Source organism: the organism of the source record quoted next, unplaced genomic scaffold (assembly GCF_019419815.1).
Source record: "Pyrus x bretschneideri cultivar Hongxiangsu unplaced genomic scaffold, Pyrus_bretschneideri_v1 Contig100, whole genome shotgun sequence".
Classification (NCBI taxonomy): Eukaryota; Viridiplantae; Streptophyta; class Magnoliopsida; order Rosales; family Rosaceae; genus Pyrus; species Pyrus x bretschneideri.
In genome coordinates, this window is record NW_025999392.1 from 1,118,901 (window position 1) to 1,141,128 (window position 22,228).

At 38.4% G+C, this 22,228-nt stretch overlaps 1 protein-coding gene and 2 pseudogenes across 2 annotated transcripts; 1 reads left to right on the forward strand and 2 right to left on the reverse strand.

The window, feature by feature from the left end:
• The first annotated feature begins 896 nt into the window (after nt 1-896).
• LOC103938069 lies at nt 897-2,469 on the forward strand. Of its 2 annotated transcripts, none has more exons than XM_048569828.1 (2): nt 897-1,557; nt 1,989-2,469. In XM_048569828.1, the coding sequence occupies exons 1-2, from the start codon at nt 1,268-1,270 to the stop codon at nt 2,278-2,280; spliced, it is 582 nt and encodes a 193-aa protein (XP_048425785.1). In that variant the 5' UTR covers nt 897-1,267; the 3' UTR covers nt 2,281-2,469. The 2 variants fall into 2 exon arrangements, with proteins under 2 accessions (XP_048425785.1, XP_009346344.1); XM_009348069.3 differs by having other exon boundaries at nt 944-1,557; nt 1,986-2,469.
• A 4,924-nt stretch (nt 2,470-7,393) lies between these two features.
• LOC125470638 lies at nt 7,394-7,512 on the reverse strand (annotated as a pseudogene).
• A 13,652-nt stretch (nt 7,513-21,164) lies between these two features.
• LOC125470640 lies at nt 21,165-21,283 on the reverse strand (annotated as a pseudogene).
• Between the last annotated feature and the right edge of the window lie 945 nt (nt 21,284-22,228).

Here is a 22,228-nt window from a genome sequence, read left to right on the forward strand (position 1 = left end):
ATTTATGTAATTACATTTTTAACTTAATTAGAACTGCAACAGAAATGAGTATTTAAGTCCTCCAAGTTTATTTATATTATATAATTTTTTTTTTCTCTGAATAAAGAAGTAGGTTTTGAGGATATGTTGGAGTAAGTCCATACCTATCCAAGCAATGTGTCCTAATGTTGGTACATCTAGAACGACCTTCATTTTTGACCCACTCTTAGAAGTTACAATCATTGAAAATTACATTATTAAATTTGACACTATTGTCCAATTAATGGTGACTCAGTTACGTATGTGGGTGGGTGGATGGGTGGCTTAAAGGATATAGAACTTATCCTCTTTTGTTCGTACCATAATTATAAGTCAATATTTCAAACCATGTATGAGAGGATAATGAAGAATCTTAAGATAAGGCAATGTATGACAGGGAAACAACCTAGGTATAATTTCAAAAACCAAGTTTTTTAATTTTATTTAAAAAAAAAAAAAACAAAAGAATTGAGGGACAGTCGAGTGCATGGATTCTTGCATGTTGTCTAGATTAGCTGTGGTCGATAATTGCACCCATAATTTAAAATGTAAGAAAAATTGTCAATTGCATGTTTAGTTTATTTTTTATTTTTTAATAATACTTGAATTCATGTCCCACTCGTTACCAATAGTGTATTTTTATTTAATAATACTTCAATTGCATGTTCTACCATCAGAACAGTTAAATTTCTTAATCTTCATTTAATATTTATTCACAAAATTTAAATAAGAGATCATTTGGTCATTCAAATGTTTCAAATAAATGGACGGTTCATGAATATGTTTTTTGATATTCGTACTGTAGATTTGTTTTATATTTGGATGCATAAAAAATAATTGATTAGAATGGTTCTTTGTAGAGATAATTTTCAAATGAAGATTAAGAAATCGCATGATTCTGATTATAAACTTTATTCTATGAAGATACGTTATTCGCAACAAGTCTGAAATACCATCCTTTCCAATTTTTTAGATTAAAAACCAGTGTATGTGTTGCTTCTTTACCTAAAAATCATAGAATTTCCATGTAATTGCCTGTCATAGTTATACACATTTATAGGAAGCAAGCAATCTGATCCACTAAACTCTTTATGTACATGTGTTATATATTCTTTTGTATGTATATCTTCCCCAAAGGAATGTGCCAATTAGCTCAAAATTAATTACATTTACACGAAACTTCTTCAAACTTATTATCCGTAAGTTTCTTTTGCTCTTCTTCTCCTCCTCTTTTTCTTCCTCAAAATCTATGGGTGCAGGTAGTGACGAACAAATGCTTCAGGGTGGAAGCTCGATCACAAATTATGACAACTACACAAAAAGGGAAGATAGCTGGGTGATGGAAGGAGATCATGATGATCATGATGATATGTACGACACAACATCCTTGACGTCGATTTCGAATAGATCATCGACATCTTCATCGGACTTAGTAGATGATGCATCTTCACCATCAACATCATCATCATGTTCTTCTTCCTTTCATTCTCATGGATCGTTGCTCGACTTGACAGATCTCATGACTCAGCTACCCATCAAGTAAGAAGAGAAAAAGAAAGCCCATCTCAATTCTCATCATGACTATATTTCTAATTTCTTTTCCATTAATTTATAACCACGCACGATATTTAGTTTTAGGTTTTGCATTTTTTTGGATGTTCGATAGTTTTAGCATTCAGGTATATTAGTATATATATCCACGATAAAGTTTATATTGTGTTATGAAAAAAGAAAAGAAACATCTAATTTAATTAGTACCATAATCTTCCATTTTCCACACAATGCATGAAAGAATGGAACATTTGATTAAGTAGGCAGAACATAGATTAGATCAGTTGGTTCGGATAGTATAATCGAGCTCTGAAATCCAAATTTAAATCTCTCCTCCCATATCTGAATAGTTTAGAATATCCTCTTTCAAAGGATTTTGTTAATTTTCAGCTAAATTTCTTATTATACATGTACAGTAGAGGACTTTCAAAGTATTTTGAAGGCAAGTGCCAATCCTTTACATGTTTATCAAAGGTAAAGAGCATTCAAGATCTTGCAAAGAAAGAGTCTCCATATAATCAAAGAAAGGCACTAAAAGGAAGCGAGAGCTATGGCGGTGGCTTGGGTTCTTACAGATCGTACACACATCCGAAGGCCGCGATTTCTAAGAGTAAGAAGGCATCAACTACTTCATCTTTTTCGAGCAGATCAAGAGGCAGCTCTTTTCTCATAAATAACAACACGCTCCCTCCAACTCCAGTAAGAAAGTAGTTTTAACGTACGTACGTACGTGTGCCGGTGTGCATGTAAACTACACAATGTATATACTTGTTAATATTTTTTTTTTTAATTTTTTTTATTTTATGGAAGTAGACTTTGTTAGTATTTTGAGCCTCTCCTGTTTGTTGGTCTTGCAACTATCTTTTACACTGAGGAATCAGATATTATATTTGTTCTTCAGCTGCGTATGTTAAGATCTGGAATTTAGAATATAGGCAGATTCCATATATGATCTGAGAAAAAAAGGAAAGAAGATTGCGATAAATCCAAATTGAATTTTACATGAACAGTTCGTCTTAGAAAACTCGACTTGTATGATTAGGGATGACAATGGAGGGGAGCGGATTGAGTTTGCTTGCCTTTCCATCCGGGACATCCCCGATTTGTCCCCAATGAAGATCCGTTTGGTGGGCTGGATGAGATTGAACCTTAGAATAAGATTGGATTGACATGGATTGGTTAGGCTTTGAATCTCACTCCATTGTTTGGTGAAACACTAAGTTTGATGAGATTGGATTGGACTTAAATCCAGTCGACTATTTGGTACATGACTAAATTGGACTTAAAAATTTTATTTGTTTTTTTAATTTTCATTTATTCAATATCACGTATAATTAATCAAAGCAAATAAAAGAACCACAAATTTGATAATAAGAAAATCATATGAAGATACATCTATATGTTCATCCAAAAGGTACGATTTTTGGAATATAACAAAGTCCAAATTAAAATTCCATAACAAAGTTAAATTCTTAAAAAACCAACTAGAAAATAGAACAAAATCCAAATTTTAATTCTTAAAATTCAACTAGAGAATATAAAAAGCAACTACATCTAAGTCATGAGCTCTACGATAAAAAAAAAGTCATGAGCTCGACGATCGATCTCCATGGAGTGTCCTCACAGACTTGAACCTATCTTCACTTTCATCTAGTGTTCTCGAATACACACACTTTTGCCAGATCCGTAAACAAGGTAAGGTAATCCGATCTCCAATTGAAAACCCAACCTCTTTGAGCTCTTCTCCCTCAAACTTATGGTCATCATTTACGCCTTTCTCCTTCAACCCATCAGCCAACTTGTGCAGTTTAGAATCATGACCCTCCACCATATTCTCTAGTACACTAGCAATTTTGCCCAAGCCATCCAAAACTTTGCTCGGCCTTTCTCTCCTACTTCTACATGCGGATGATTAATTAGAATGAGCTTGAGTTGCACTTTAGTTTGATGACTCCCTTGTTGGAATTTGTGTTTTATGTGGGACTTGGAGTCCCACATCGTCCAAACCTTCTTTGAACATCACCTTTATAAGTGAGTGAACTCACTTATAGTTTGAATTGAATTGGGTCAAAGGCATGGACCTTGGGCCTTAGACTTGGAGGGTTTGGGTGTATATACAAGATGAGTGACACCAAGTCTGTTGTCAAGCAAGTTGAAGAACTCCAAGTGATTGTTCATGAGTTAGATGAAGAAAACCTTGGTATGAAAGAAGGTTTTGTGGTTGGCTCTATCATAGAGAAACTGCCTTCGAATTGGAAGGACTTCAAGATTTATTTGAAGCATCTAACTAAAGACATGAGCATGGATCAGTTGATTCTCAAACTGCGTGTGGAGGAGGATCATCGCAAAAATGAGAAGTATGATGTCTCATCGCTGGAGGCAAAAGCCAATGTTGTGGAAGGAGGTGACTCACACAAGGCAAGGCACCATCAGAAAAACAAAGGCAAGGATGCTGCAAAGAAAGCAATGACTGCTGTGAAAGGGAAAACCTTCAAGAAAATCAAAGGAGGTTGCTGGGTTTGTGGAAAGACAGGTCATAGGGCAAAGGACTGCCGCCACAAGAAGGATCAGAAAAATGCATTTATGTTAAGAAACGAAAAATGCTTGTGTTATTGTATGTCTATATGTTGATGACATGCTTATAATGGGAACAAACAAAGATGTGATTAACTCCACAAAGAAAATGCTAAATTCTAGTTTTGATATGAAAGATATGGGATTAGCTGATGTGATTCTTGGAGTTTGAATTCCAAGGAATTCAGATGGATATGTCCTAACTCAATCACATTATGTGGAAAAGGTTCTAAAAAGGTTTGGACATTATGATTGTAAACCTGCAGTAACTCCTTTTGATCCTGTTCATAAACTTACTAAAAACGAAGAAGAGAGCGTATCTCAATTGGAGTATACCCAAGTTATAGGTTGCTTGATGTACATTATGAATTGTACAAGACCTGATCTTGCTTATTCAATAAGCCGACTAAGTAGGTATTTAAGTAATCCTGGAAGAGATCATTGGAATGCTTTAATAAGGGTATTAAGATACTTAAAGCATACAATGAACTATGGTTTGCATTACACTCAATATCCCCCAGTATTAGAAGGATATAGTGATGCAAATTGGATTTCAGGGAGCACAGACAGTAAATCCACAAGTGGATATGTATTTACACTTGGTGGAGCAGCTGTGTCATGGAAATCATCCAAGCAAACATGTATAGCACGTTCGACAATGGAATCAGAGTTTATAGCCTTAGATACAGCTGCTAATGAAGCTGAATGGCTTAAACATTTTCTGGAAGATATTCCATTATGGCCCAAGCCTGTGACTGCAATATGTATACATTGTGACAACATGGCTGCACAAGGTCGAGCCAAAAACGCTGAATATAATGGGAAGTCAAGACATATAAGGCGACGACATAAAACCATTAGACAACTACTCAAGAATGGAACTATTTCCATTGATTATATTAAATCTAAGGAGAATATTGCCGATCCTTTGACAAAAGGCCTATCCAAGGATCAAGTGGCATTTACATCGAGGGGAATGAGTTTAAAGCCAACTCAATGAGTTATAACTTGACGGAAACCTAACCTAGCTAATTGGAGATCCCATGGTCTAGGTTCAATAGGCAAACTAGTTGAGGAAAACTCAAAGTAAACAACACAATATCTTTACTTATTCTTATGATGGAAAACTGTGTGTTGCCTGTAAGACAAAAAAGGTGAATAATTATTCTTAATAATACTAATATCCTATGATTAAGATGAATAGAACAGGATATTCTTTATTAGCATTACCTATATGAGATTGATGTGGGGTCGCATCTTTGAGAATTGGTATGGCTACAATTCTCTAAAGGTCTCATGAAATCAGGATATGTTCAGGACCAAAATGAACACAACCGTATGAATTGACGTGTGTTCAGATGTGATATGTGTGATACTTATTGTTTCGATTTTACTACTAAGAATGATCAGTTCAAGATAGTAAATTCACTGCTTCATTAGGTAAAACCGATAAGTACTCACTAGAGAAGGTTCAAGTCCAAAAGATACCTACCCCGATGCGTATCATATCTAAGTTCTCTAGAAAGACATTACTAATTTAGCTAGTATCTTATTTTCAATTCAAATGTGGGGTATTGCTAAAGTTTGAATAGAAAATGTGGGGTATTGTTGGAATTTTTGTTTTATGTGGGACTTGGAGTCCCACATCGCCCAAACCTTCTTTGAACATCACCTTTATAAGTGAGTGAACTCACTTATAGTTTGAATTGAATTGGGCCAAAGCCATGGACCTTGGGCCTTAGACTTGGAGGGTTTGGGTGTATATATTAAATGTCAAAGATAGGCCTTAGGCCTTGGGGCTCTTGGGCTCGGATGGACGAAAAACACAAGTTACGTTTTTGATTTTTTGGATTCAGTTTTTTCCGAAAGGATAAAACTGATTGAACAGTTACGTTCAATTACATTCGGTTTTTATTTTTTAAAAACTGATAAGCATGAACGGTTGTATTTGTTCAATTTATGCCATTATATATATGGCAATAAAATCAGAAACCGATCATCAATTTCATTTTCCTTCCTCCATATTTCACAGAGAAATGCTCAATCAATTCGCCAAGAATCCAAGTTTGTGTGCAAGAACTTGGGTTAGATAGTTGTATCCTACAAGATAGACGTCCATTTGAACTACTACACTGGTGTAGGGGCGTATTTTTGTCTTAGGAGATTGCTACTGCAAGCCTCTAGCTTCCTAACCAAGTCAGTGTTTTGTGGTTTATTAATTCAGTTTTATTTGTTGTATAATATATACTTAACATTTGATTGGTTCTAACATCCCTTCTAACCCATTCAGATGCCTTCACCTCTCCATCATCATCATCATCCATAACCATCTCCGAGGGATCTAAAGATCCTTTTCTAGTTGCGGGATCCTGGCCAATGTTAGTTTCAGATGACTCCCTGCAGGGACGGAGCTAGAAATTTCTTTTAGTAGGGGAAACCCAAAAATCAATTAAGAAAACCTTATTATAGTATGACTTATAACCAATATGAAAATAGAGATGATTTCAAATGATAATGTATCACAATTCCAATGTTACAAATTTTAGTGTAGTAGTGGAAAGTGGCAAAGTGATAAGAAAAATGTTAATACATAATTACGCAAGAGTGAGGTTTTTCAGTTTGAATGACAGAATAAGAACACTTTTACTCATATAATATTTGATATGGAGTATACGCAGTATGAAACTATGTTGGATACTAGGTACATATATTTTCTTCAAAAATAATGTGTGTGTATTATATAATTATAGTCTGCAACTTAACAAGCAAATCACTTGAGTGAGGGGCATATGCCCCCAGTGAGCCTTCATTGGCTCCATCCTTGACTCCCTTCTAACCCAACGTTAGCTTCAGATGACCCTGTAACCTTGTGCATGAGCAAATCACATTGGCCCCTAAACGACCATGTGAAATTCAAAAATATTAATCAAAACGATCACACGAAATTCAAAAATAGGAATTAATAGTCTTTTCCATTCTTTTACTTCATCTCCCAAGCATGAGACTTGGTTATAAATCACACGAAATTCAAAAATACTAATCAAAATGATCACATGAAATTTAAAAATAGGAATTAATAGTCTTTCCCATTCTTTTCTTCTGTCTCCCAAGCACGAGACTCAGTTATAAATGACACATGTCACAAATAAGCTGCTAAAAATAAGCAAAAACGGTTATAAACAACGGGCGTCACAAATAAGCCGCTAAAAATACGCAAAAAAATGATTATGAAAAATAAAAAAGACGTGGGGGAATGCAACACAAGGACTTCCCCAAAGGTCGCCCATCATAGTACTGCTCTTGCCCAAACTCAATTAACTTTGAAGTTCTGTTGGGATCCGATGCATATGTATTGGCATGATCACATCTGTTAGTCTATGACTTGTAAATGTATATAACCATTTCTTTTAACCATGGCCCTGTAACCTTATTCATGTGCAAATCACACCGGCCCCTAAACGTTCAAGCGAAATTCAAAAATATTAATCAAAACAATCACACCAAATTAAAAAATAGGAATTAATTGTTTTCTCATTTTTTTCTTTCATCTCCTAAGCACGAGACTCAGTCATCAACAACGTGCGTGACTGATAGGAGCATATTTATGCGACTTAATTGGCTTGTTCTCATGCATTTAGGTTGTGTTTCTTTAGTTATTTTAGTCCTTTATGCCATTTTCGTGTGTTTCTAGGTTCATATGGCTAAGGAAGAAAAAAGGTGCATTTTGGAGCAACATTAGGCTTGGAATGGATAGCATATGCTTGGAGCAAAAGGAATGGACGAAATTGAAGGCCTTGTATTCATTTTAGGACATAAAACAAAGGGCCTAGCCCAATCAAACAAAGCCTTAGCCATGCAAAACCTTTCAATTCCAGCAACACAACAAGCCTTTGCCGTGGCTCTCCCTTTGCATTTCCAGCTTCCCACTTCATCATTTCACCACATTCTCTTCCATATTCCCTCTTTAATCCACATGCATTCATCATCATTCACCTTAGCTTTAATTCACATGCTTTCACATTCATTTCCAGCACTAAACAAAGCTTTGCCGTGCCTTCCCATCCATTTCCAGCTTTCCCCCTTTATAAAACAGCCAGCCACACTTCCACATGCATTCCCTCTTTAATCATTCCCTCCTAGCTGTCATATTCCCTCTTTTAATCATTCATCCATCTATAAATAAGCATCCATTGCAGCCACAAAAGATCATTCATTCCACACCTCCATTCACCACAGAAATTCTTCCATAATCTACACCATCACAATCCCAAAGCCGTGCATACACATTCCAGCAACAAGAAAGCTTTGTCGTGCACCCCACTTCCATTTCCAGCACTCCCCATCCCTCCAACACACTTCACACCATCACACATCCATTCCTCCATACAAATACCACCCCAAAACCTATCCTTAGACCTTGTGCCACAACAAAGAGGAGGAGAAGAGTGCCTAAACGTTCATACAATTCAAGTTTGAGTTGTTGGAATTTTTAGGTGTTTCTTTTCCTTGATTTCAATGGTTAAATTTACTTATCTTTGTCTTGTACGTATGAGGAACTAAATCCCCCATTAGCTAGGGAGTGATTCGAAACCATGTTTATGCTTGCAATATGAATTGATTACCTTTGGTTGGAATTTCATGAGTTGTGGATTCAATTTGTTTAACTGTTTGATTGATAACTTATTTATGTATGTTTATTGAGAGTGCACGCTTAATTTTCATGCATGAATATGACGCTAGAATATAAGTGAGTTTCACCTAATAGTTATGAACTTATATTCACAAGTAGTGGAGGTTGCTTATAAACAATCGCGTTAAATGAATTCTTGGCACTAGTTTCATGCTCATCATAGTAACGAATGCCTCGTCAACACTTATAGTTTTCATGATGCTTAATGATCTTTGATTGTATCTTTATTGTGCTTTTCACGTAAAGGACTTTTGGAGAATGTTGTGAATTGCGTTGCGCTAACCCATCCAATTCATTAACTTAAGGAAAACTTGACAGTTAATTTAAGCGGACCTAATTAACCCGGGGTGTTGAGTTTCATAATTCATCGAAAGACCAACCGAAAATCATCTTGTATGCAAGTGTAACATGTGTGGAGAAGAACCTTCTAGCTAGCATTCATCCATATTTTCATCACATTCATATTTACATTTTGCCCTTAATTGCAATCTGTGCATTTTAGTTTAATTTCGTCAAAACCTCAATCCCCCCCCCCATATTTTGTTTAGTCTTAATCTATCTTATTTTGGGTTTTTAAGTATTTGGAGTCTTGTGGACTTATTTTGAGTTTTCGTTAAGTGAATTAAGTGTTTAAAGATTAGTTTTATTTATTTGAGTCAAGTGTTTAGCACCCCTAGTTAATCCCCGGTTAGAACGATCCCTACTTACATCATTACTACAATTGTCACAATTAGGGTTTAATTTATGTGTCACATTCGTATCGCATCAAATTTTGGCGCTGTTGTCGGTGATTAGCAAAGTTGCTAATCCCTTGTCTTGAGTCTTGTTTAAATTGTTTGGGTTCTGTTTTGTTTTAATTTTTTTTTTGCACCGTGTGTATGTGTTTTGTTTTTGTGCCATGTGTGGCTACTTATTTTCTTACTTGTGCCGAGTCTATTAAGTTGGTTACTTATCTTGTTTGCTCTTGTGTGTAGGTACTAGTTTATGACCCGTAGCTCATAACCTGTTCGTGAGCATATCTCCGACTTTGACGGCGATTTCGAGAGGACTTTGAGAAGGAACAGGAAATTGCAAGAGTCTAATCCTCCTAGTCCCGAACCTGAAGTAGAAAAGCAAGAAGTTGAGGTTGAAGAGGAGGCCAAGGCAAGGTTTGAAGAAGAAGTACCAACCATGGCAGCGGACAATCGAACCATCAAAGAGCTTTCTGCCTCGGGTTTGGCCAATGCAGCCCCTCTTTGCATCCAATACCCCAATGCTGCCCCTGAGAAGACCGATGAGTTTGAGTTGAAGTCCAGTCTGCTACATCATATACCCAAGTTCCATGGGTTATCAATGGAGGACCCCAATAAGCATTTAAAGGAATTCGAGGTGGTGTGTTCAAGCATGACTCCCGTCAACGTCGACAGAAGTATTTTGAAGATGAAGGCTTTTCCATTCTCTTTAATGGACAAAGCCAAGGATTGGTTGTATGACTTAGCTCCCGGAACCGTCACATCATGGGAGAGCATGAAGAGGGCATTTCTGGAGAAGTTTTTCCCAACTTCTCGAATCATCCTTTTACGTAAAAGGATAAGTGGAATTCAACAAGATGAAGGTGAGTCTTTTCCTACGTATTATGAACGTTTTAAATCTCTTGTTGCTTCTTGTCCACAGCATCAGATGAAGGAGGAGTTGCTTCTGCAATACTTCTATGAGGGGCTCCTACCAATGGAACGTCAAATGCTCGACGCCTCGGCAGGTGGAACATTGGTGGACAAGACACCCATGGCTGCAAAGGTCTTGATTGCTAACCGAGCGTTGAACGCTCAACAATACGAAGGAGTAGGCCAAAGAGGACCCCCACGGCAGCAAGTGCATGAGGTAAGTTCCACCCCCGATATTCATTCACAATTAGCTAATCTTACTTTCATTGTGTCTCAGATGGCCGAAGGCATGAGGATGCAAGGACCAATGGTATGCGGGGTGTGTTCTATCCAAGGACATGCTTCTGAGACGTGCCCACAACTCATCGAGAATGGAGGATGGGAAAACGCCAATGCCATAGGTTATCAAGGCCAAAATCAGCAAAGAAATGATCCATACTCAAATACATACAATCCGGGTTGGAGAGACCACCCAAATTTCAGATGGAGAGATGCACAACAACCTGCCCAACAAAGTGGATTCCGACAACCCCCGAGTTTCTTTCCAAGGCCAATGGCACCACAACCACCTCCTCAAGCACAATCATCCCAAACCAACTCAGGTACGTCTATGAATGATGATAAAACATATCAATTATTAACCACAATGGCACAGGGAATGCAGAACCAAGCAAAAGAGGTTAATGAGCTAAAGAAGCAAATGGGACAAATGGCCGAATTTTTGGGACAATTTCGTGAAAATGGTAAGTTACCAAGCACTACGATGGTCAATCCAAAGGGTGGTTTCGAATCTGCAAAAGCTATCACCCTAAGAAGTGGAAAAGAAGTGGGAAGCAAAGCACATGAATCTGCCCAAAACAAGGAAGATGAGAAGATACCAATTGAAGAAGATGAGCAATCCTACCCCACGACAAGTGTAGCACCACCCAAGCCGCAACCATCTAAGCCTTCCCATCCGTCCATCTCAGGTAATGTTGTCCCAAATGTTGTGATTTCGAACACTAATCTGCCCAATGTTCCTTTCCCTCATAGATTTGCACAATCGAAGAAGGAAGAAAGCGAAAAGGACATTTTGGATACCTTTCGAAAAGTCCAAGTAAACATTCCTTTACTTGATGTCATTAAGCAAGTGCCCAGGTATGCAAAGTTTTTAAAAGAGTTATGCACAACTAGGAAAAGAATTTCAAACAAGGAAGTTGTGAAAGTAAGTGAAAATGTATCTGCGGTTTTGCAACGAAAGTTACCTCCAAAGTGTAAGGATCCAGGGAGCTTTACTATTCCATGCATAATTGGAAACACTAGATTTGAACAATGCATGTTAGATTTAGGTGCTTCTATTAATGTCATGCCATATTCCATTTATGCATCTATGAACCTTGGTGAGTTAAAACAAGATGGCGTTATAATTTAATTGGCCGATCGTTCTAACGCTTATCCCAAGGGAGTCCTTGAGGATGTTTTAGTGCAGGTCAATCATCTTATTTTTCCTGCAGATTTTTATGTCTTAGAAATGGAGGATTCGAGCCATGCTCCATCATTGCCAATCTTGCTAGGCCGTCCATTCATGAAAACAGCGAGAACAAAGATAGACGTGTTTACGAGAACATTAACCATGGAGTTTGATGGGGACATTATTATTTTAATCTTTCTGAAACCATTAAATATCCAATTGAGGACCATTTTTGTTTTGCTATTGACATTGTGGATTCGTTGGCACAGGTGCATTTGGATCAAATGAACGAAGATGCACTCGATGTAGCCTTAGTGCACAGCATAGGAGCAAGAAATGAGGGTGGGGGAATTCTTGCAACCCACGGCATGCAATCTGACCATATCGCCGTGCCCGTTTGTGGTGAAGTGATTGAAATGGTTGCTGCCCTTGAGTCATTGCCCTCACACTCTGGTAAGTCTCCACTCTCAATTTTGGATTCGGTTTTGACTAACAAGTTACTTCCATCAATTGTGCAGCCACCTACACTTGAGTTAAAGTTTTTACCTAGTCACTTGAAGTATGTTTTCTTAGGAGAAGATCAAACACTACCCGTCATCATATTAAGCTCACTCACGGCCCAAGAAGAAGACAAGTTGATAAGGGTGTTAAAGGAGCACAAATCTGCCATTGGATGGACCTTGGCGGATATCAAAGGCATTAGTCCCACCACGTGCATGCATCGCATCCTTTTGGAGGAGCGAGCCAAGCCATCTCGTGAAGCTCAACGTCGCCTTAATCCACCCATGTTGGAAATAGTGAAAAAGAAGGTTATAAAATTGCTTGATTGTGGTGTTATATATCCTATTTCTGATAGTTGTTGGGTGTCACCTGTGCAGGTTGTTCCAAAGAAGTCCGGAGTCACGGTGGTGAAGAATGAAGAACAAGAGCTTATACCCACTCGTGTTGTGACCGGTTGGCGTGTTTGTATTGATTACAGGAAGCTAAATGTCGCAACAAGGAAAGATCACTTCCCTTTGCCATTCATTGATCAAATGCTTGAAAGGTTAGCCGGTCATTCTTTTTATTGCTTTCTTGATGGTTATTCGGGATATAATCAAATTGTCATAGCGCCGGATGATCAAGAAAAGACCACCTTTACTTGTCCATTTGGTATTTTTGCATATCGTCGTATGCCATTTGGTTTATGCAATGCACCAGCCACTTTTCAACGATGCATGGTAAGTATATTCTCAGATTATGTTGAAAAGATAATTAAAGTATTTATGGATGATTTTAGTGTCTTTGGGGACGCATTTGATGATTGCTTGCATAATCTTACTTTAATCTTGAAAAGATGCGTGGAAACTAACCTTGTTTTAAATTGGGAAAAATGTCATTTTATGGTTAAACAAGGCATAGTTTTGGGTCATATCATCTCTGAAAAAGGAATTGAAGTTGATAAGTCTAAAATAGATCTTGTACGTTACTTACCCTCTCCTACTTCGGTTAGAGAGGTTCGTTCTTTTCTTGGCCATGCAGGATTCTATAGGCGATTTATCAAGGATTTCTCCAAGATTGCACAACCCTTATGCCATCTCCTACAAAAAGAAGTGACGTTCAAGTTCAACGAGGAGTGTGAAAAGGCATTCAAGCTTCTCAAGCACAAGCTTACCACGGCACCTATCATCCTTCCACCTGATTGGACGTTGCCTTTCAAGCTCATGTGTGATACATCCGATTATGCAATAGGGGCTGTTTTGGGTCAAAGGAAGAATAAGCAATCTCACGCCATCTACTATGCTTCACGCACTTTAAATGATGCACAATTGAATTATTCTACAACCGAAAAAGAACTTTTGGCGGTTGTATTTGCATTAGATAAGTTTAGATCATATTTAATTGGTACTAAAGTAATTGTTTTCACTGACCATGCAGCCTTGAAGTATCTTCTCACCAAAAAGGAGGCCAAACCAAGGCTCATTCGTTGGATGCTCTTACTTCAAGAATTCGACATTGAAATTAGGGACAAGAAGGGATGTGAAAACATGGTGGCTGACCACCTAAGTCGAATATTGCGTGAAGAAGAGGACCTTCCCATTTTAGAAACGTTTCCGGATGAACAACTTCTGTCCGTTGAGGTAAGTACCCCTTGGTATGCTGATTTGGTTAATTTTTTGGTGTCTAAGCAAGTTCCTAGCACCTTAAGCAAGGCTCAACGTGATAAATTAAAAAAGGATGCACGTTTTTATGTTTGGGATGACCTTTATTTGTGGAAAATATGCCCGGATCAGATTGTGCGTCGTTGTGTTCATGAATCTGAATTTAATTCCATTTTGAGTTTTTGCCATACATATGCATGTGGTGGACACTTTGGCACACAACGCACAACGTTTAAGGTTCTTGAAAGTGGTTTTTATTGGCCTACATTGTTTAGAGATGCTAGGGCTTTTTGCTTAACATGTGATAGATGTCAAAAGACCGGAAGTATAGGCCAAAGAGACCAAATGCCGCAAACCCCAACCCTTGTTGTTGAAATCTTTGATGTTTGGGGTATTGATTTTATGGGTCCGTTCCCTATGTCTTTTGGTTTTACGTACATTTTACTTGCCGTTGATTATGTGTCAAAGTGGGTGGAAGCTAAAGCCACCCGAACTAACGATTCTAGAGTTGTTGCAGATTTTGTAAAATCTAACATTTTCTCTAGATTTGGGATGCCTCGAGTGCTCATAAGCGATGGTGGGACTCATTTTTGCAACCGTACCATTGCGGCGTTGCTCAAGAAGTACAACGTGATGCATAAGGTTTCCACACCTTATCACCCCCAAACCAGTGGCCAAGCCGAAGTTTCAAATCGAGAAATCAAGCAAATCCTGGAAAAGACTGTTGGGCCGAATAGAAAAGATTGGAGCTTGCGTTTGGAAGATGCACTGTGGGCCTATCGAACGGCTTACAAAACGCCCATTGGTATGTCCCCATTTCGGCTAGTCTATGGCAAGCCGTGCCATCTACCCGTAGAGCTTGAGCACAAGGCACATTGGGCGGTCAAGACCTTCAATATGGATGTGGACGCGGCTGGAAACCATAGGAAGCTACAATTGAGCGAGCTTGAAGAGATTAGGCATGAAGCGTATGAGAATGCCCAGATTTACAAGGAGAAGACCAAGGGCGTCCATGACAAGATGATTAGAGGCAAAACCTTCTCAATCGGGCATAAAGTGTTGTTATTCAATTCTCGTCTTCGATTATTCCCCGGTAAGTTACGTTCTAAGTGGGTTGGTCCATTTGTTATCACTAATGTTTTTATGCATGGTGCAGTCCAAATACAAAGTTTGAAAACTGGACAAGAATTCAAGGTGAATGGCCATAGGTTGAAACCCTACTACGAGAACTTTGTTGAGCAAGTTGTGGAGGAGATCCCATTGCATGCCGTGGGCTCCAATGGGGAATGAGCATAATGTCGTCCGGCTGCAAGACGTAAAAGAAAGCGTTACTTGGGAGGCAACCCAATACACTGAATAAAACAAAGCTTGTTCATTGATCTCCGAGAAATTACAGGCGCAAAAAAAAAAAAAAAAGGGAAAGATGGAGCCTTCACAAAGGTTGTTTTCGTGAAGCCCCACTACGTGGCAAAACTCTAAGAGCAAGAGGCATCGGAGCGGGAGGCATCGGAGATAGATCATTCGAGGCCTCAATACTTGGTGGAACGCTAGATGACGCAGGAAAAAGGTGCCTCTGGAAGAAAGCCGCAAGCCTTTGACGGTCACTTTGAATTCGACCTTCAGATTCTTGCATCTCATCAAGCTTCCTCTTCATGCTCGTCGAATAATTATTTGCAAGCACGTGCAAACTTCTATTCTCGTGCTTAAGCTGTTTGATCTCTTGCTTGAGATTTTCCACCTCTGCCATCAATGATTCAACTTGACGGGATCGAGCAAGTAGGCGTTGGCCCATGTTGGACACAGAGCCCGCACACTGAACACTGAGAGCTAGGAACTCTTGAACGGCCAACTCATCGGACCGTCCTGAAAGCAGCCTACTATCTTTAGGAGTGAGGAGGTTCCGAGCTACTATCGTAGCTGTTGTTGCATCCGTCATCATGGAGTCTTCACCTGTAAGAGGGCCATTAGAAGATAAGAAAGACGGGCACTATACCTTACCCTGACGCGGCGCAACCGGATCACTGCTGAGACTCAAATCTAAGCAAATGTTAAATGGGTTAGATGGGTTAGCCATTTTCAAGAAGTTAAAAGAGAAGGGTTGGATGGAGTAAAATCTCAAAGGGCCGGAGACGATTTTCACGAATGGGCAATCTTCAAAGTGTGCATGTTAAAGGTGATCGATCACCTCTATAAAAGGAGAGGCGACACAATCACCGATTCAAAATTGAAGAGACACCACTCTTCAAAGCCGGATTTTCCTGCGTAAAGTTCGCCAACTCTTCAGACACAATCTCGGCTTTTCAGATAACGCGTGCAACTTTGTCAAAAGATCTCTGACAAAGTTGAAAACACGTGGAGGTCATTATCGCAACTACACACTTTTGCCGACAAGAGTGGGTGACAAAGCCGCAATCTCAGCTTTTCAGAAAACGCGTGCAACTTTGTCAAAATATCTCTGACAAAGCCGCATCCGCACTACTACTTGCCATTACAATTCCTATATACATCAACATTCATGGCAAGGCATACATCCAAAAACGCATGACTTGTCTTCTCGGCCGAGAATGTAGCTGCAACCAATCCTCTCAACATGCTCAGTTTTCTTCTTCTCTTGAGAACACCTATTCAACCATGGATGTACCCCCAAAGAAGATACCAGATGCCTGGAGTACAGATGAGGCAAGAGGAAACGGTGGATCGAAGCATGTGGAGACAAGCGCAACAAATATATGTGCTGATTCATTCGCTGCTTCTTCAAAAGCAAAAGTATCTCATATCATCAAGGGCGAAAGCAAAGGTATCTCATATCATGATCTTTCCCTGTCTTTTCCTTTGTCCTTGTTATTACTCGCATGGCAAAGTGAAGTGACCAATTAGCCGGCACTTGGAGTCAGTCTTCCGATCTGGAACCGACTACCTGGAATCTATTCCCTGGTTGCTTACCTAGCGTTGCTCTCGAGTAGTCATCTTCAAAGGTTGTTACACTTCCAGAGAAGGGACCACATCTGCTTGGAGAACAGCTTAGACGAGTGACAATGAAACATCAATCTTGTGGATAGTCAGCAAACGCAACAACTGCATATGCTGAGTTATCCTCTAACCCTCTTCAGTACGAATTGGAAAGATTGAACAAAGAAATAGGTCATCACCTCCACCTCGTGCTTGCCTGCCATGTGTCAGAATCCTCCAGCCCAGTTCAAGAGTAGCCTGTGAAAAATCAACGATTGGAAGAAACCAGAAAATCTTCCAGTCAAACTAAAGATCAAGCCTCAATGCAATCACCAAGGAGAAGATGGAATTTACACTCCATAACCAGATTTGCGTCCCTAAACTCTTCTCTTTGTTAGTTACATTCTGCCATGTTTAGTATGTTTAGTTGCTGTTTATGTGTTTACTTTTGTTTGGTGTGAATTTAGGCTTAAAACATTGAGGACAATGTTTGATTGAAGTGTGGGGGGGTAACTAAGTATGTTGATGCAAATTCGTTGGATTTTATCACCCATAACTTCAAGTGTTGTTCCTTGCTGTTTTAAAATGTTTTTAAGCTGATTTGGAGTGTTTTAGTGTGTTTTGTTTTATAACTCCGAAAATCACATAAAAATTTGAAAAACATGTTTTGAAAAGCCTAAAAAGAGTGTTTTGAGTCGTTTTTGTGTCTTAGGGTATCTTCCAACACAATGATGAGGATTTGGTTTTTAATTGCATGATTGTTAAGAAAGAGTTATAAACATGGAGAAAGGTTTGATATACTCTTGGTATATGCTTGGTTATGGTTATAATGTATGACTTCACATGCAATCCTAAAAGAAAAATTAGTTTTTGTAACATGCTTGAAGGAAGGAACTCAAACAAACATTACAACCCTAAGAGACTTGAGCTTTAAACATTCTTTGGAGAGTATTAATCTGTGATTCTTGTTTTCAAACTCGTTGCATGATCTCATTATTCTTGCTTGGTTGCTAATTAGAAGGCGTCTCATCATTTAGTTCCAAATGCTAGAACTTGCATCCATTCCAGTCAAAGCATGATTGCATAATATATATCAAGATGAAGTGTGTAGTGAAGCCGTCAACCAAACAGCCAACCCATGCACTATATATATATTGTAGGTCATAACCCCCATTGAGCCATTGTTAGCCTTTGTTCTTTGTTTACCCATATCATCCCCACCTAGCCTAGATTAGGACCACCCATACCCTTGTTCTTGAAGCATAGTAAGCATGACTTAGAGGGAATCCTTTCGAATATGCAAAACAACAAGTGTGGGGGAATTTGTGTGTGTGTGTTGATATGCCACGAAAAGAAATAAGGCATGAAAAAAAAAAAAATATTCGTGGAAAAAGAAAAAGAAAAGAAAAGGTTGTGAAAAGAAAGAAAAAGAGGATGAAATAAGTGAAAATAAGCTCACATGTTTGTGGTAGTTGAAGAAAGGGTCCAAAACATTGAATATGGCCCTAAGAGTTGTGTGAATTTTCCCCTTCTGTGTCTAAGTGAGTTTCTGCTATCATAAGTGGTTCTAAGTGTCAAATTTCATTACTTTGCTTGCTATTGCTTAAAGAACGTTTGTTATCCTTACCTTTCATTGTTAGCCAATCACCCTTACCCCGTTATAGTCCTTATGCTTCAATCTTGATCATTATGTTGTCAATAATGTGGAGTTTGGAATTGATGTAAGCATATAGTGTCCCTGGTTCTCGCATCTAATTGGTAGCATTCCATTCATGAGATCATATCTAAACATGCTTATTAACTCCAGAAATTGCTTTCTTTGCGATACATATATGTGAGTGTTCGTTTTCATGTTTACATCAATCTTCTCACATATGACTAGATTAGGGTGTGTAGTTAGAAAATCTGAGTGAAAATTGAGTGCATATCTTGTAAGGAATTGAGCAAATTCTCTAAGGCATGTTACTACATTCAAAACGTGGTTTTAAAATGCTTAATTGTGAACTAGTATGTGGTGACTATGATTAAGAATGTACTTAAGAGTGAAGATGACTAAAATCTGTGGAGATAATGAATTTTTAACATGTCATGTGCATTGGAAATCCCTGAGGCAACGTTGGAAGGTTTAGATTGTCTTTTGTTTGTTTTGTTTTGTTTCGTTTTGTTTTGTTTTGCTGTTTTGCTCGAGGACTAGCAAAAGCTAAGTGTGGGGGAATTTGATAGGAGCATATTTATGCGACTTAATTGGCTTGTTCTCATGCATTTATGTTGTGTTTCTTTAGTTATTTTAGTCCTTTATGCCATTTTCGTGTGTTTCTAGGTTCATATGGCTAAGGAAGAAAAAAGGTGCATTTTGGAGCAACATTAGGCTTGGAATGGATAACATATGCTTGGAGCAAAAGGAATGGACGAAATTGAAGGCCTTGTATGCATTTTAAGACATAAAACAAAGGGCCTAGCCCAATCAAACAAAGCCTTAGCCATGCAAAACCTTTCAATTCCAGCAACACAACAAGCCTTTGCCGTGGCTCTCCCTTTGCATTTCCAGCTTCCCACTTCATCATTGCACCACATTCTCTTCCATATTCCCTCTTTAATCCACATGCATTCATCATCATTCACCTTAGCTTTAATTCACATGCTTTCACATTCATTTCCAGCACCAAACAAAGCTTTGCCGTGCCTTCCCATCCATTTCCAGCTTTCCCCCTTTATAAAACAGCCAGCCACACTTCCACATGCATTCCCTCTTTAATCATTCCCTCCTAGCTGTCATATTCCCTCTTTTAATCATTCATCCATCTATAAATAAGCATCCATTGCAGCCACAAAAGATCATTCATTCCACACCTCCATTCACCACAGAAATTCTTCCATAATCTACACCATCATAACCCCAAAGCCGTGCATACACATTCCAGCAACAAGAAAGCTTTGCCGTGCACCCCACTTCCATTTCCAGCACTCCCCATCCCTCCAACACACTTCACACCATCACACATCCATTCTTCCATACAAATACCACCCCAAAACCTATCCTTAGACCTTGTGCCACAACAAAGAGGAGGAGAAGAGTGCCTAAACGTTCATACAATTCAAGTTTGAGTTGTTGGAATTTTTAGGTGTTTCTTTTCCTCGATTTCAATGGTTAAATTTACTTATCTTTGTCTTGTACGTATGAGGAACTAAATCCCCCATTAACTAGAGGGTGATTCAAAACCATGTTTATGCTTGCAATATGAATTGATTACCTTTGGTTGGAATTTCATGAGTTGTGGATTCAATTTGTTTAACTGTTTGATTGATAACTTATTTATGTATGTTTATTGAGAGTGCACGCTTAATTTTCATGCATGAATATGACGCTAGAATATAAGTGAGTTTCACCTAATAGTTATGAACTTATATTCACAAGTAGTGGAGGTTGCTTATAAACAATCGCGTTAAATGAATTCTTGGCACTAGTTTCATGCTCATCATAGTAACGAATGCCTCGTCAACACTTATAGTTTTCATGATGCTTAATGATCTTTGATTGTATCTTTATTGTGCTTTTCACGTAAAGGACTTTTGGAGAATGTTGTGAATTGCGTTGCGCTAACCCATCCAATTCATTAACTTAAGGAAAACTTGACAGTTAATTTAAGCGGACCTAATTAACCCGGGGTGTTGAGTTTCATAATTCATCGAAAGACCAACCGAAAATCATCTTGTATGCAAGTGTAACATGTGTGGAGAAGAACCTTCTAGCTAGCATTCATCCATATTTTCATCACATTCATATTTACATTTTGCCCTTAATTGCAATCTGTGCATTTTAGTTTAATTTCGTCAAAACCTCAATCCCCCCCCCCATATTTTGTTTAGTCTTAATCTATCTTATTTTGGGTTTTTAAGTATTTGGAGTCTTATGGACTTATTTTGAGTTTTCGTTAAGTGAATTAAGTGTTTAAAGATTAGTTTTATTTATTTGAGTCAAGTGTTTAGCACCCCTAGTTAATCCCTGGTTAGAACGATCCCTACTTACATCATTACTACAATTGTCACAATTAGGGTTTAATTTATGTGTCACATTCGTATCGCATCAGTGACAAATAAGCTGCTAAAAATATGCAAAAAATAATTATGAAAAATTAAAAAGAGGTGGGAGAATGCAACACGAAGACTTCCCAGGAGGTCACCCATCCTAGTAGTACTCTTTCCCAAACTTGCTTAACTTCGGAGTTCTGATACGATCAGATGCAAGTGAGTTGGTATGATCTCATCCGTTAGTCTATGACTTGTAATAATATATAACCATTTCTTTTAACCATGACCCCGTTACCTTATGCATGTGCAAATCACACTGGCCCTAAATGAACACGCGAAATTCAAAAATATTAATCAAAACGATCACACGAAATTCAAAAATAGGAATTAGTGGTCTTTCCCATTCTTTTATTTCATCTTCCAAGCACGAGACTCAATTATAAATGACCCGCATCACAAATAAGTTGCTAGAAATATGCAAAAAAGAATCATGAAAAATAAAAAAGAGGTAGGGGAGGCAACACGAGCACTTCCCAAGAGGCAACACGAGCAAGTGAGTTGGTATGATTGCATCCGTTAGTCTATGACCTGTAATTGTGTATAACCATTTCTATGAACCATGACCCCGGAACCTTTTGCATGCGTAAATCATACCGGCCCCCAAACGACCATGTGAAATTCAAAAATATTAATCAAAACAATCACACAAAATTCAAAAATAGGAATTCAGAGTCCTTTCCATTCTTTTCCTTCATCTCCTAAGCATGAGACTTGGTTATAAACGATGTACTCCACAAATACGAAGCAAGAAAGACGCAAAATAAATGGAACTAAGAAACATTAAAAAGAGGTTGGGGGGGGGGGGATGCAACACGAGGACTTCCTAGGAGGTTAGCCATCCTAGTGCAACTCTCGTCCAAACTCGCTTGACTTCGAAGTTCTTATGGGATTTGAGTTATGTGGGCTGGTACAATTGCATCCGTTAGTCTATGACTTGTAATTGTATATAACCATTTCTTTAAACCATGACCCTATAACCTCAGGCACATGCAAATCACACCGGCCCCCAAACAATTACATGAAATTCAAAAATAGGAATTTAGAGTCTTTCCCATTCTTTTCTTTCATCTCTCAATTACGAAACTCGGTTATAAATGACCCACGCAACAAATAAGCCGCTAGA